The following is a 15,400-nucleotide window of genomic DNA, read 5'->3' as shown; positions in this document are numbered from 1 at the left end:
TAGTTTCACCACTCTATTGCGAGTGGATCTTGATTTTGTGGGAGGAGCTCACAATGGGTGGTGTGGCTCGTTGTTGTCGAGTGGCTCAACATCGCAATAGGTGGAGCTCAATATCATTGTGGGTGTGTCTTGATGTCACAGATGTGGGCGTGGCTCAATACTGTTGTAGGTGTGAGTGTAGTCCTACTATCTGCACATTCTTGGAACTGACTGCAGTAATTTGTGAGTACACTAGATGCCAACACTCACGGTTGGGTTGTTACTGTCATGAACTGGTCAAAGCAGAAGATGGAAATGCTGATATAAACAACAGAATTTGAAGGTGGAACCAACAACAACAGATATGCCAGGAGGTCAAAAAGTACAGTACCCATGTTTGTACGACTTGAGTTTGAAAAATTATAAAATCATGCAGAGGGCAAAACTCCATGCCGTCCTCTGCTGGTTAGGTGGAATATCACAAAACGTAATGGAACATGAAAAAAAAGCAGCATACCCAATTCAACTGCAGTATCTACTGGAGGAACAAGCCATTTAAACTGTCTGCAATCTACATTCAACTAAAAAACACTAACACTTTTTTGTAAATGCATTTTTTGTTGTGTTGACACAACAAAAAATGTTTTATTTTTATAGTTTTTCATAGTCATCAATTGTGTTGAACATGAACTATTCAAAATTATAGGGTTGTACCTCTCATGTAGACGTAAGCCCTGCCAGCTGGTGAGGCTCTGTGCAGAATACTCCAGCATCCAGAGTTTATAGAACAGCATCACATTCAAAAACACCAGTAGCACCAGACTGCAGAGAGACAACAAACAACTGAGCACACCTTCAAGAAGACCATGGACACATTCAGTGATGAAAAAGGCTGGACATGATGAGCAGAGTGGGAGTTTAGGAAATGTGCCACATACAGACATACATTTTTGCTGCATTCCATTCAAAGTCAAACGTGAAATATTCTTACTATTGTCCACAGAAACAAATGATAATGCTGTGCAATTGTCTATTGCATTTTATTGCTCTTTTTCCAACTTGTTGAATGGAGCGCAGCATAAATCTGATAGAGGGGCACCAAGAAAATGGACTAGAATGGCAGGATAGGGATGGGATTTTCTGAACAGAATGGATAAATATTTCAAATCAGTAAGGGAATGTACCTTATACAGATCCTAAGGCCAGCCACAAGGCAAAACCAAAAAAAAAAAAAAAAAAAAAAAGATTTCACCAAGTCAGATTTATAAAAACAAACATACCAATGAACAAACTCATATCTAGTTCTAGTTAAGAGAGTATAAACAAAATGAGTACTACTTACACAAAGCTGATGATGAGTAATGGTTTAGAGAGGTTGCAGAAAATCCCGCCCCCTGGCGAGTGCTCAGGAATGTGTCTTGTCTGAGTGGAACCTGTGGGCGGAGCACATGCAAATGCAACCATTCATATAGATTTAAACCTAAAATCATTAGTGTATGTGAATATTTGGATGTGCATGAGCTTACCTGCCACGTGTTTGATGCGGTGGATGACCTCCTCGTCTGTTGGCGTGGTAACAGGGCTGAGAGTCTCATCTAGATGGGCTGTGCGGAGGTGGGCGAGACCCCTTTTTCTCCGCCTCAGGGTGGAGTTCTTCAGTGCTTTAGATTTAGGAGACAGTCTGTGGCTTTCCATTAGAGCGTCCTCCATCTTTGCTAATTCCAGCTCTGACAAAACAAAAACAACAGCTCAATGTTGTTGTGGGTGGGGCTTGGTATTGTTGTGGGCAAAGTTACATTTTGTTATGGGCATAGCTTAATGTTGCTATGGGTGGGGCTCAATAATTTTATGGTTGGGACTAAACGTTTATGGTTGGGAGCTACATTTTGTTGTGGGTTGAGCTCAATATTCTGCTTGGGGTTCGATATTGATGTGGATGGGAGCTGATATTATTTGGGTGAAGTTTAATTTTGTCATGGATGGAGCTCAATTTTGTTGAGGGTGGGTTTTGTTATTTTTGTGGGTGGAGCTCAATATTCTGCATGGGGCTTGATATTGCTGTGGATTTGACCTGATATTGTTGTGAGTAACGTTTAATTTTGTTATGGCTGAAGCTCAATTTTGTTGAGGGTGGGGCTCAATATTGTTGTGGGTGGAACTCAATATTCTGCCTGGGGCTTGGTATTGTTGTAGATGGGACCTGATATACAAACCCGATTCCAAAAATGTTGGGACACTGTACAAATTGTGAATAAAAACAGAATGCAATGTTGTGGAAGTTTCAATTTTCAATATTTTATTCAGAATACAACATAGATGACATATCAAATGTTTAAACTGAGAAAATGTATAATTTTAAGGGAAAAATAAGTTTATTTTAAATTTCATGGCATCAACACATCTCAAAAAAGTTGGGACAAGGCCATGTTTACCACTGTGTGGCATCCCCTCTTATTTTTATAACAGTCTACAAACGTCTGGGGACTGAGGAGACAAGTTGCTCAAGTTTAGGAATAGGAATGTTGTCCCATTCTTGTCTAATACAGGCTTCTAGTTGCTCAACTGTCTTAGGTCTTCTTTGTCGCATCTTCCTCTTTATTATGCGCCAAATGTTTTCTATGGGTGAAAGATCTGGACCGCAGACTGGCCATTTCAGTACCCGGATCCTTCTTCTACGCAGCCATGATGTTGTAATTGATGCAGTATGTGGTCTAGCATTGTCATGTTGGAAAATGCAAGGTCTTCCCTGAAAGAGACGACATCTGGATGGGAGCATATGTTGTTCTAGAACTTGGATATACCTTTCAGCATTGATGGTGCCTTTCCAGAAGTATAAGTTGCCCATGCCACAGGCACTCATGCAACCCCATACCATCAGAGATGCAGGCTTCTGAACTCAGCGCTGATAACAACTTGGGTTGTCCTTGTCCTCTTTAGTCTGGATGACATGGCGTCCCAGTTTTTCAAAAAGAACTTCAAATTTTGATTCGTCTGATCACAGAACAGTTTTCCACTTTGCCACAGTCCATTTGAAATGAGCCTTGGCCCAGAGAAAACGCCTGCGCTTCTGGATCATGTTTAGATATGGCTCTTTTTTGACCTATAGAGTTTTAGCCGGCAACGGCGAATGGCACGGTGGATTGTGTTCACCGACAGTGTTTTCTGGAAGTATTCCTGAGCCCATGTTGTGATTTCCATTACAGTAGCATTCCTGTATGTGATGCAATGCCGTCTAAGGTCCTGAAGATCACGAGCATCCAGTATGGTTTTCCGGCCTCGACCCTTACGCACATAGATTGTTCCAGATTCTCTGAATCTTTGGATGATATTATTCACTGTAGATGATGATAACTTCAAACTCTTTGCAATTTTTCTCTGAGAAACTCCTTTCTGATATTGCTCCACTATTTTTGGCCGCAGCATTGGGGGAATTGGTGATCCTCTGCCCATCTTGACTTCTGAGAGACACTGCCACGCTGAGAGGCTCTTTTTATACCCGATCATGTTGCCAATTGACCTCATAAGTTGCAAATTGGTCCTCCAGCTGTTCCTTATACGTACATTTAACTTTTCCGGCCTCTTATTGCTACGTGTCCCAACTTTTTTGGAATGTGTAGCTCTCATGAAATCCAAAATGAGCCAATATTTGGCATGACATTTCAAAATGTCTCACTGTCAACATCTAATATGTTATCTATATTCTATTGTGAATAAAATATAAGATTTGTAAATTATTGCATTCCTTTTTTATTCACAATTTGTACAGTGTCCCAACTTTTTTTGAATCGGGTTTGTAATTTGGGTGAAGTTCAATTTTGTTGAGGGTGTTGCTCAATTTCATTGTGGGTGGGACTCATTCTTGCTGTGGGTGGAGCTCAATGTTGTTGTGGAGGGGCTCTATATTGTTACGGGTGGGACTTGTTATTGTTGTGGGTGGAGCTCAATGTTGTTGTGGGTGGGGCTCCATTTTGTTGTGGTTGGAGCTCAAAATTGTGCTTGTGGCTGGATATTGTAGTGGATGGGACGATATTTTTGTGGGCAAAGTTAATTTTGTTATGGCTGGAACTCAGTTTTGTTGAGGGTGGGGCTTAGTATTGTGGGTGGAGCTCAATGTTGTGCATGGGGCTTGATATTGTTGTGGATTCATTCTTTTAAAATAAATTAATACTTTTATTAAGCAACATTGTTATCAACATTGATAATAAGAAGAAATGTTGTAGATGGAGTTCAAGTTTGTTATGAGTTGAGCTCAATACTGCTTTTGGCGCGAATTCCTATTATTGTGTGTGGAGCTCTATTGTTGTAGGTGGAGCTCATAATTCAAAATTGTGTCTTACCAAGGCTTTTAAAGTTCTCATCTAGCCCACTCCAGAAGTTCTTCTCAATGAAGCCCTTCACGAGCCCCCATGGCTGTTTCCTGTACCTCAGTTCTGTAGAAACCCTGAAGACAGTTGAATCACATTATTGTCAACACACACCTGCCTCGTTCTGTTTGACTTTCGCCATAAAAAAACTACCGTCCTGTTCATCCGTACCTCAGCCGACACTTGTTCTTGGCCACGCGTGTTAGCATGTAGCGGTTTAGGGTGTAAAAGTAGTCATGGTACGGCACATCATGAGTGATGACTTCCGCATCGATGATGTAGCACTCACTCTCCTGGCTGGCCTTATACAGGGTCTAATTCAGGGAGAAGTTACATTTCAAACATTTTAAACGAAACACATAAATTCTGTATTGTGAAGAAGTCCAGTCCAGATGAACGTCTCACCTGAGTCTCAGTAACTGTAGCTGTTTTAGGAGCCAGCGGGTTGGTCAGGGAGATTGTGTACATGATCTCTCTCGTCTGATTTCCAGCATCCTCCTTCTTCCAAGGGTGATACACCACATCTGTGAATGGATGTGTGAAAATTGAATGTATAACCAATGCAAGCATGTCGGAAGCAGAGTTATTTTATATGAACTAAAACTAAAACCATAAATAACTTTTTCATTACTTAAACTGAAATAAAATAAACGTTAACTGAAATAAAATAAAATATAAAAAATGTAAACTAGTTTCCAAGGCATAATTTCTCATTTTCATTTAGTTTAACTTAATGTATTAAAATAACTAAAACTGAAATAAAAAACTAAAAAAAACTAAAAAGACTGTTTGTTTTAAGAAAACAAAAACTGAAATGACACAAGACAAAAAAAATAAAAAATAAATAAAATGAAAATTCAAAATGTAAAAGTGAAATATTAATAAAAACTGTAATAGTATCTCAATCATGATTATCGTAGTTAACTGAAACTAAAACCATAAATAACTTTTTCATTACTTGAAATAAAATAAACGTTAACTGAAATAAAATAAAATATAAAAAACTGTAAATGGCTTTAAATGGCTTGTTCCTCCAATGTAAACTTATTTTGTTTCAGCTAATTTCCAAGGCATTTCTCATTTTCATTTAGTTTAACTTAAATAAAAATTTAAGTGAAATAATAATAATAATAAAAAAAGACTGAAAAAAACTAAAATGACAAGACAAAAAAAAAGACAAAAAATAAAAAAAATAAAATGAAAATGTAAAATGTAAAAGTGAAATATTAATAAAAACTGTAATAGCATCTCAATCATGGTTATCATAGTTAACTGAAACTAAAACTAAACCCAAAAACCATTTCTGCTGATTTAAATAAAATGTTAACTGAAAAAAACCCAAAACATTTTAATTATTTTATTTCAGCTAGTTGCCAAGTCAACACTTCTCATTTTCATTCAGTTTAACTTGATTTACTAAAATAACTAATACTGAAATAAAATAAAAAATATATAGACATTTAAAAAACTAAACAAAAAAATCACGCATACATGACAGTAAACTTCAGAGTGTATGTGGCTGCTGGTCAAGCATGAAAAACAAAAGATTTATTCAAACTCTGAATTGATTAAATATCGCATAGAAAGCGCACAAAGAGTGTTCCCTTTATAATCGTGCAAAAGCTGTCACTCATCTTAGTTAACGCAATAATCTCACCACGCACTGTTATACTCAATGAAGCTGTCTGCACTGCACAAGGAACCTCTTGTTCCCATATCGTCTACACTTTGTTATAAAGAGAGGATTTGCGAGCAAACAGAACTCTGCACTTTGAACTTTGGACTAACTTATACAACTCTGATTGGCCTTTGTGTTCAAGAAATCAACAGACATGTGTGTGATTGGCTTCATTGCACAATGTAAATAGAAACCTTTGATGCTCTTTAGAGCACAAACACAGCTACGCACTAGTTTGCCAAATCGCCAATATGCTATTATTACAGAGAAAACTGCTCCTAGACCAGCCTCACACACATGCTCCATCTATGATTATTTACATTTGTTTGTTGGTCTTATTCTGTTCATTGGTTATTTTACTTATAAACGGATTTTGTTGTTTTCATGAAACTGTTGGCTGACAATAAATCGCATTTAACTTATCTTAATTGTGTACAGTAGGCCTATGTAGGCCTACTGTAAAATGATGTTATTTGAGTTGGCACAGAGGTCCACTCACTGGCCTCGCCACTGACAAAAACTATAATGGTATCTCAATGATACTAAAATAACACTGATCAGAAGTAATCTAGATGTGTAGTTAAGTACTGAAATGGGAAATAAATAATACATTTATTAAAATAATAAAATAAACTAATTTCAATATTTAATTATTTGCCAAGTAGCCATGTAATATACAGAGAGCTGGACTTTATAGATAAATAAACCTCCTCATGGTCTTGATCAGAGTTTATTTTGGAGCATCTAACAGTTCAGTGAGATGAGATGTTTTTGAAGGGTTCTGACCTGTGAATCTCCTCTGCTCCATAAAGTCTGTCATGAACTGGGACTCCGTGAAGAGGATGCCGTACAGCTTATCAACACTGAATTTATACACCTCGTTAATGTACTGACGGCCATTCAGATCCTCGTGGAATGCTTGAACCTCATCTCCTGAATACACATTTCAACATAAAGATGAATTGTACTGCATCAGAGTATGTGTAGAGTCTCATTCTGTTTGCAGTGCAAATGATGTTTCCAGAGTAAGACTGAATATGTATTTATGACTTCTGAATATATATATGTACGTGCGTTAAGGTGCAACAATTAATTGATGAAAATCAACATTGTGTTGCTTCCAAACTGTTGAAACATTTTTATAGTTAAGGAGGCAATAACACAAGAAGTTCTTCAAACCTTCATCATGTGTTTCTGAGGAATCACTGAGGTCAGTGGGTATATCCTCGTTGTCGTTGAAGTCGAGTGCGGGTGGCGGCACAGGGTCCAGAGGACTGGCCGGCTCGCTGTTCCTCTCCTCAGCCAGCAGAGGGAGTGGCAGCAGATCTCCATCAGCAAGGCAGTCTGTGTACTCCTCAGCTGCAATGTCAAACTGAAACCAGCAGAGGGTACAATTTTAAATGCAGTCTCTTAAAATGGCATCCGTGAAGCGCACACGAGCTTGTATACTCACAGACAGTGGTGTATCAGTGCTGCTGGGAGGTGTGGTGGAGGTGATGGTGGAGTGGGTGATGGATCTCTTGTGTGTCAGAGGTGAACTGTTGTCTTGTTTGTTCTCACTGCTGCTCTTGGATGAGTTATCATTACTGACCTCGTTCTCCTCGGCTGGGATCTCCTCACAGTATCTGAACATGCATACAAAGAAGGAATGTGAAATATATGATATATTTGTCCAATATTCATGTCTGTTAAACACCAAATTTGAATATGTGGGATTTTTGTCGACTAAACGTTAATCGATGAGAAGAGGCTTAGTCACAGAAAACTATGGAAGACATTTTTCCCGCAATTACGAGATTACATCTCACAATTCTGCCTTTTTTTTTTTTTTTTTTGAATTGCATGATATAAACTCAGAATTGCATGTTATAAAGTCAGAATTGGGTGATAAAAAGTTGTAGTTGTGAGTTATAGTCACAATTGTGAGATATATACTTGCAATTCTGTAAAAAAAAAAAAAAGTTTTTCCTCAGAGCTGGACTTTATAATGTAAAATTACGAGTTTATATAATGCAATTCTGCCTTTTTTTTTTTTGAATTGCATGATATAAACTCAGAATTGCATGTTATAAAGTCAGAATTGGGTGATAAAAAGTTGTAGTTGTGAGTTATAGTCACAATTGTGAGATATATACTTGCAATTCTGTAAAACAAAAAAAAGTTTTTCCTCAGAACTGGACTTTATAATGTAAAATTACGAGTTTATATAATGCAATTCTGCCTTTTTTTCTCACAATTGCTCACAATTCTCACAATTTTTCTCACAAAGTTTATATTGCACAATTCTGAGAAAAAAGGCAAAATTGTGAGATGTAAACTCGCAATTCTGACTTTATTTCTCAGAATTGTGAGTTTACTTCTCACAATTTTGCCTTTTATCTCAGAATTGCGTATATTTATATATATGTAAACTTTTTTCTCGCAATTGCATTATAAAGTCAGAATTGTGTGATATAAAATCTAATTATAAAGTCACAATTGTAAGATATAAACTTGCAATTCTGTGAAAAAGTATTTTTTCCCTCAAAATTGGACTTTATAACTTACAACTGCGAGTTTATATCTCACATTTCTGAGAAAAGAAGTCAGAATTGCGAGAAAAAAAGTCAAAATTCTGAGAAAAAAAAAGTCGCAATTATCATTTAAATTGTTTTATTATGTGGCGGAAACAAGCTTCCATAGAAAGCTCCACAGGAAATGTCTTGCGCTTAGGACTGCACATGCGCACTGGCTCATCTATCCTGAAAAATAAGTTTTTTTACATCTATGGGACAGTTCATGTCAGATTTTGTTGCTGATTTGAACAATGTTATTTAATTGAGAGTTTGCAAAGCAGTTTTTGAGATTTTAGGATTCCCCCATTCAAATTGATAGGACTTGGTCCTGGATGAATGAAATTGCTGCCCGGTGGCGTTGCAAATTTGGCCAACAAGTGAACAGACTTTCCTTGAAGGGGACTTTGGTAGTAGCCTAACGTTAACCACTTTACATGTTCGCTCACTCTGACATTAACCTAGATAAATGGGGGCTATTATTAGGCTCATATCCAAGTGTTCGTGCGGAGTAAGTACTGTGCTTATCAAATTAATCTTTGCGTCATCAAATTAATCTTTGCAGAAAACACTAATTTCTTAATAAATTATTAAAATGTTCAGTCTCCTTGATGTTTTTTTTCTGACACATCCATTATCATTACTTTTGTCGGTGTGATGTGGCAAGCTTTATGCGTTCACATGGTTTAAAATTTCTCTGTAAAGTAGAACAATGTTAGCAATGTTACATATAACGTTCTTTCTCAGCCCTGAAACTCAAACCATTTTCCAATGCCATCCCCCAGTTTATATAAGTAATTAAAGGTGCCATCGAACGTTTTTTTTTTACAAGATGTAATATAAGTCTAAGGTGTTTCAGCTACCCCATAGTTTTTTTTTAATTCATTTTTTTAACTGCCTATTTTGAGGCATAATTAGAAATGCACCGATTCAGGCTGCGGCCCCTTTAATTGCTCGCGCTCTCCGCCCCCTCCCGAGCTCTCGACTCTATCATTGCATAAACAAAGTTCAAACAGCTAATATAACCCTCAAAATGGATCTTTACAAAGTGTTCGTCAAGCAGCATGTCTAATCGCGTAAGTACAGTGTTTATTTGGATGTTTACATTTGATGCTGAATGAGTTTGACGGTGCTCCGTGGCTAACGACTAATGCTACACTGTTGGAGAGATTTATAAAGAATGAAGTTGTGTTTATGAATTATATAGACTGCAAGTGTTTAAAAATGAAAATAGCAGCGGCTCTTTTCTCCGTGAATACAGTAAGAAATTATGATAACTTTAACCACATTTAACAGTACATTAGCAACATGCTAATGAAACATTTAGAAAGACAATTTACAAATATCACTAAAAATATCATGATATCATGGATCATGTCAGTTATTATTGCTCCATCTGCCATTTTTTGCTATTGTTCTGGCTTGCTTACCTAGTCTGATGATTCAGCTGTGCACAGATCCAGACGTTAATACTGGCTGCCCTTGTGTAATGCCTTGAACATGAGCTGGCATATGCAAATATTGGGGGCGTACATATTAATGATCCCGAATGTTACGTAACAGTCGTTGTTATGTTGTGATTCGCCTGTTTTCAGGAGGTCTTTTAAACAAATGAGATTTATATAAGGAGGAAACAATGGAGTTTGAGACTCACTGTATGTCATTTCCATGTACTGCACTCTTGTTATTCAACTATGCCAAGATAAGTTCAATTATCAATTCAATGGCACCTTTAAATTAATATAATAAACGTGCGACTAGTCGACTAATGGCTTAAATGAACAACTAATAGTCGACTAGAAAAATCTTTAGTCGGGGACAGCCCTACAAAGCATGCACGTTTAACTCACCCCATTGTGTTGAAATCATCATCAGGCGGCACGTAGTCTTCATCGTCACTAGTGAGGCCCAGCTCATTGCCATAGCACTGATGTACAAAGTGCCAGAGCTCTTTAGGGCAGAGGGGCTGAACACAGAGACAGCTGTCATTATGAGCTCAGATATAACAAATCTATTATTGCTCAAAATGTTCTACACAGGTAATTCACTAATAACTGTGTGGATTATTTATAACTATATGCAAACTTCTTGCAAAAAATCAGCCTAATTCACAACGCGTGCTTACACACATGAATTTGTTCCTTTGTTCTAATGTTAATGAATTTGGAATATTCTAAATGCCTGAGGTTAGTCATTTGCATTAAACACACCCAAAAATGTCCATATAAGGGCTCTCTGCACAACCTTTCCTTTATATCCTTTCATCACTTAACTACTTAATTATTTTATTGAACTATTTGAAAATAAAAAAAGAATTAAATCAGTTAATTATAAATGATATTAATTATTTGTAATATATTTAAAATAGCATGTAGCCTTCAAAAACAATAAACATTGTTTAAAAAGACCAAGTAAAAAGTTTGTAATACAATGAAGGATAAAGAAACACATTACATATTACAAGTATAGACTTGTTCTTTGCAATGTGTTTCTTTGTTCTTCATTTTATGTTTCCAAAAAAAATCTATTTTAACATAAAGTATGAGATTTTTTTTTCCCTGCTCGTTGCTATGGTTATCACTGTCAATCATCGCAGATTCCCACATTTAAATGCGGTTGTCAGTCCAGTGTGTACTTGGCAGCATGAAAAAGCAAAGTGCACTCTTTAAATAATCACTGAAGCTGTCCATCAATTCAGTTCAGCACAAACTCACTGACTGTATTCTCGCAAAATATCACACTCTTGTGTTCTCTTGCAAAATATTCCATTATAATAATAAAAACTGCACAGAGAATCTCTTATTTACATTGTGTTTACACTTTGTTGGTTATAATAAAAGGATTTGCAAGGGTACAGAACTTGTGCTGAATAAAACACATATTGAGCTGTTGAGTGGATTAACTTGGTAATACTTTAGTATCTAGTTACTTATTAGCATGCATATTACTAGAATATTAGTACTTATAAAGCACATATTAATGCCTTATTCAGCATGACCATATTCTACATCCCTTAATACCTTACTAACTATATTAATAAGCAGTAAATAAGGAGTTTATTGAGGCAAAAGTCAGAGTTAATAGTGAATATGTGTTCCCTATACTAAAGTGTTACCATTAACTTAAACATCACTGATTGGCCATTGCTTTTTTAAATTTCAGTATCAGTATTGACAACACTAGCATATTCTCACCTTGTCCAGCAGTGCATTCTGCCACAGTCTGAACATCATCATGTAGGTCCTGTCTCTAGCACCAAACGATGTGAAAAAGTGCTGAAGGGAAGATCACAAACTTTAACTTAATGAATTTGTTAACGTGTGCTGACATATCTGAGTGTGGTTGTGTGTCTCTCACCTTCTCAGTGTCTGTGCACACCTGGATGGCATTGGGAATCAGGCGTGCTGTTTTCTCTTTCGTCATGGAGCAGATGTCTTTCAGCCGTACTGTAAGCTGTTCACGCATGCAACAGAACAACAAAACACAACATAACTCTTCTCCAATCTTACAGGCTGCAGCTCCTAAAGTTTGTGTGCCCCTGTTATGCTATATTAAAGGTTCTTATTTTTGTTTTGGAGTTTCCTACAATAGGTTTTCATGCATCCAAGATCAAAAAACAATTTAATTTTCTCATAATATACATTGCAGCATCAGCTCTTTTTACACAGTGTCTGAAATGGTTTGATCATTTGATCTCCTTTCCGAGAGCCTGCCCTGCTCTGATTGGTCAGAAGGCCCAGTCTGTTGTGACTGGTCAGAAACCAAACACCCATTACCATATCTGAATTTCAGCTCCAGATCTTCCTAAGTGCTTGATACACATTGATACGAACAGTAACGATGGCATGGATTTTAGCATATCAATCTCATCCTTTGGAAGTGCAGCAAAGTGGATTTGCTTTGGCAGTGCAGAAAACAGCGTCTTCACAACTACAGTGTTTGAGGGTCAAAGTAGACGTTGTTCGCGGACAGCCATAGGCTTCCATTTATTGTTTGCTTCGATCTGTGAAACTTTGCAGACTTTTCACATTCAAAAAAGCTATATAACACACTACATGAAAGATAATATCTAAAAAAAAAAAAAAAAAAAAAAAAACATAATGGGGCACTTTAAATTATATCATACCAGTGTCTCCCAGCGAAAGATGTTGCTATAAAAACAGATCCAGTTTTCGGAGAGGTAGAGGCGGCCCTGCAGGAGAATGTCCCGCTGTAGAGCGCAGGAGTAGTCTGCCAATGAGAGGACAAGGTCAAAGTTCAAAAGATGTCCCTACTGTCAAATCATTCAATTCAATATTTTTTTGCCATCCATCAAGTTCCAAATAAAAGGAGAAAATAATTGCATAAAATGAAGTACCTTTAAACTGTCTTTGATGAAATTATAAATTAAGTAAACTATTAATTATAATTTTAATAGTTACTTATTAATTATAGTTTTATAGTCATGTTCAATTTGTTTTGGTTTTCATTAAAACTTTGTGTTTTGAACATCTTCATCTATTTGCCAGCAACTATACATTGCATATAGTTAAATATAATTTTATTATTAATTATAAATTGACACTCTCTAAAGTCAAATGGACCTTTCATATAAAATTGTTGAATATTTTAATAAAAATTTAATGAAAGTATATGAATATTAAATACAGTATTCACATACACTGAAAAAAAAAATCCTTTGGACCAACTTTAAAAAAAAATACTCTCATTTGTTACAGCCAAATTAATTTATTTTTCTCAAATTATATTTATGGTTTGGATCAAATCTTAAATTTGGATTTTATTTTAATCAAAAATATTTATTTTCCCAAAGACAAAAAACATTCGTACAAAGTAAAGTAAAAAGATTATTTATTATAAAGACTGTATACTTTAACAATATTCTTTAGAAATAAGCCAAAATGTTATGCAATATAGGTCAATGTAGCAACTTAATTTCACTATAAAAAATAACTAAATGATCTATAGTAAAATTAGAATTTTCACATAAGATAAAAATACATTAAAAAAATAAAGAAAAATAAATAAATAAATAAAATAAAACCTATAATCATTTCTGTAGTCATAAAGCCAGCCAGCATGTGTTTGGCACATCAACACTCTGGTGTCAAGAGAAAGTTCTATTTAAACAAAATTCTTTCTTTTATTATTATTATTTTTTCTATGGGGAGCTTTATTTGCTTTTAGACAAAATGAAAAAAAAAAAAAAGAAAAAGAAAAAAACAGGTTTAAAGTGGATATTATGATTTTTGATCAGATCAGTATGAAAATGCACTTTAAATAAATGGTCATTTAGCCTTTTCCATTGTATAATGCAAAAATCTATTATGTGACCAAACTCACTTGGCATGAATACTGTCTAAATGCAAATTTTATTGCACATAACTCTTTTGTGTGTTAATGATTACACTCTTACCCACAATAAGACGCTCTGTGTCCGGCAACTGCTTGAAGAGTTTCCTGAAGTCTTCATTACGCTGCTTATATGTGGGACTGAGGACCTACAAAACAAATAAAGCAGTAGATGAGGAACACACTCACACATTCGTACTCAGTACGAAACAGCCATTCTGCTCTTTCACAGCTGAACGTCAGTCAAATGCTGGTTTAGTTTTGCCATGCAGCAGCGTGAGATGAACCACAATGAGTTCATTCCCACTGTGGCGCGACAGAAGAGACTGGAGTAAACGATGACTTCACACTGCTTCTCATTCACAGACGCACTCTTCACTCCTGCTAATGAGCGAAAGTACCTTGCATCATTAACAGCAGAGCAAAGATAGCCTTTAAAGACAAATGCTCGAAGAAAAGACAATCCAAATCACTTCAGCTTTGATAAGGTGTCTTGAGATCAGCCGTGTAAAATGGTGAGCCATACACACAATATTAAATGTGATACACTATTGCCACGGAAGAAAAAAACAATAACAATCTGTGAGAAATACCTTGAAAATATCAAAAATACCTTTAGAATGAAACTATATGTATGTGTTAATATTATATGTAGGAATAAGCAGTTTGGAGAATGGATGGATGGATAGATTATAATATAATATAATATATATATAATGTTTTTACTAATTCAATATTTGTATTATTATTTTAGATTATATTAATTTATATTGTATAAACATTAAATTATTTTATAAGAATAAAAATTTGAGTGAAAAGTAAAAAATTTAAAACATGTATGTACAATACTGTATACACCAGGGGTATTCAATTAAAGTTCCAAGAGGTCCGGTCTCTGTATTTCCTTCCCAGTGGAGGTCCGGACAATACTTTTTTGGAACAGTTAGACATTTCTATCCGGGAAGCCATAGTACTTTGTAAAATAAAAAATCCTAAATGCTATTTATTTATTTATTTATTTTTTTTTTTTTACATTTAGTCACCTGCGTGTATGGCATATAGAAGGTTTTTGGACTGAGAAAACAGGGTTTACCTCTTCAGAAAAGTATGGACCATTTTTATATTTTGCATAAAGTAATAAACTACTAAAAACAAACAACGTACATAATCTAATAATCAAAACTCTCATCATGAGCACAAAACAAAGTTAACAAGTAATTTCAAAGTTTTTTGTCTTCCCTTTGCCATCTTTAAATAATTTTCAAAATTATAACATTGTTTAATATGAAATGCTCATAATATGGTGATTAATAATGAATGAAAAAAAAAAAAAAAAAAAAAAAAAAAACTCAAAAGGTTTAAGGTTTAAGCTCTAAAGTTGACTAAACTTATGGAAGCTTGTTTCCGACATGAAATAAAAAATAAAAAGGTAATTGCAACTTTTTATCTCACAATTCTTACTTTTCTTTCTCAGA

The 15,400-nt window shown here is 35.5% G+C and overlaps 1 protein-coding gene across 6 annotated transcripts in view; it reads right to left on the bottom strand.

The window, feature by feature from the left end:
• gramd1bb (GRAM domain containing 1Bb) overlaps positions 1-15,400 on the bottom strand; it is a 123,398-nt gene that overhangs the window by 6,123 nt on the left and 101,875 nt on the right. For all 6 annotated transcript variants that reach the window (XM_067389635.1, XM_067389634.1, XM_067389632.1 and 3 more), the window contains 14 exons: positions 13,990-14,074; positions 12,700-12,803; positions 11,931-12,026; positions 11,768-11,848; positions 10,424-10,539; positions 7,475-7,646; positions 7,201-7,393; positions 6,808-6,954; positions 4,749-4,867; positions 4,515-4,657; positions 4,317-4,420; positions 1,506-1,706; positions 1,322-1,412; positions 694-801 (listed from right to left, as the gene is read on the bottom strand). In XM_067389635.1, the coding sequence (XP_067245736.1) occupies positions 694-801; positions 1,322-1,412; positions 1,506-1,706; positions 4,317-4,420; positions 4,515-4,657; positions 4,749-4,867; positions 6,808-6,954; positions 7,201-7,393; positions 7,475-7,646; positions 10,424-10,539; positions 11,768-11,848; positions 11,931-12,026; positions 12,700-12,803; positions 13,990-14,074 (1,760 nt within the window). The remainder of the gene's footprint in view (positions 1-693; positions 802-1,321; positions 1,413-1,505; positions 1,707-4,316; positions 4,421-4,514; positions 4,658-4,748; positions 4,868-6,807; positions 6,955-7,200; positions 7,394-7,474; positions 7,647-10,423; positions 10,540-11,767; positions 11,849-11,930; positions 12,027-12,699; positions 12,804-13,989; positions 14,075-15,400) is intronic.

This window comes from Chanodichthys erythropterus, chromosome 7 (genome assembly GCF_024489055.1).
Source record: "Chanodichthys erythropterus isolate Z2021 chromosome 7, ASM2448905v1, whole genome shotgun sequence".
NCBI lineage: Eukaryota > Metazoa > Chordata > Actinopteri > Cypriniformes > Xenocyprididae > Chanodichthys > Chanodichthys erythropterus.
The sequence above is the reverse complement of the archived record's forward strand: the minus strand, read 5'-3'. Positions and strand labels throughout refer to the sequence as shown.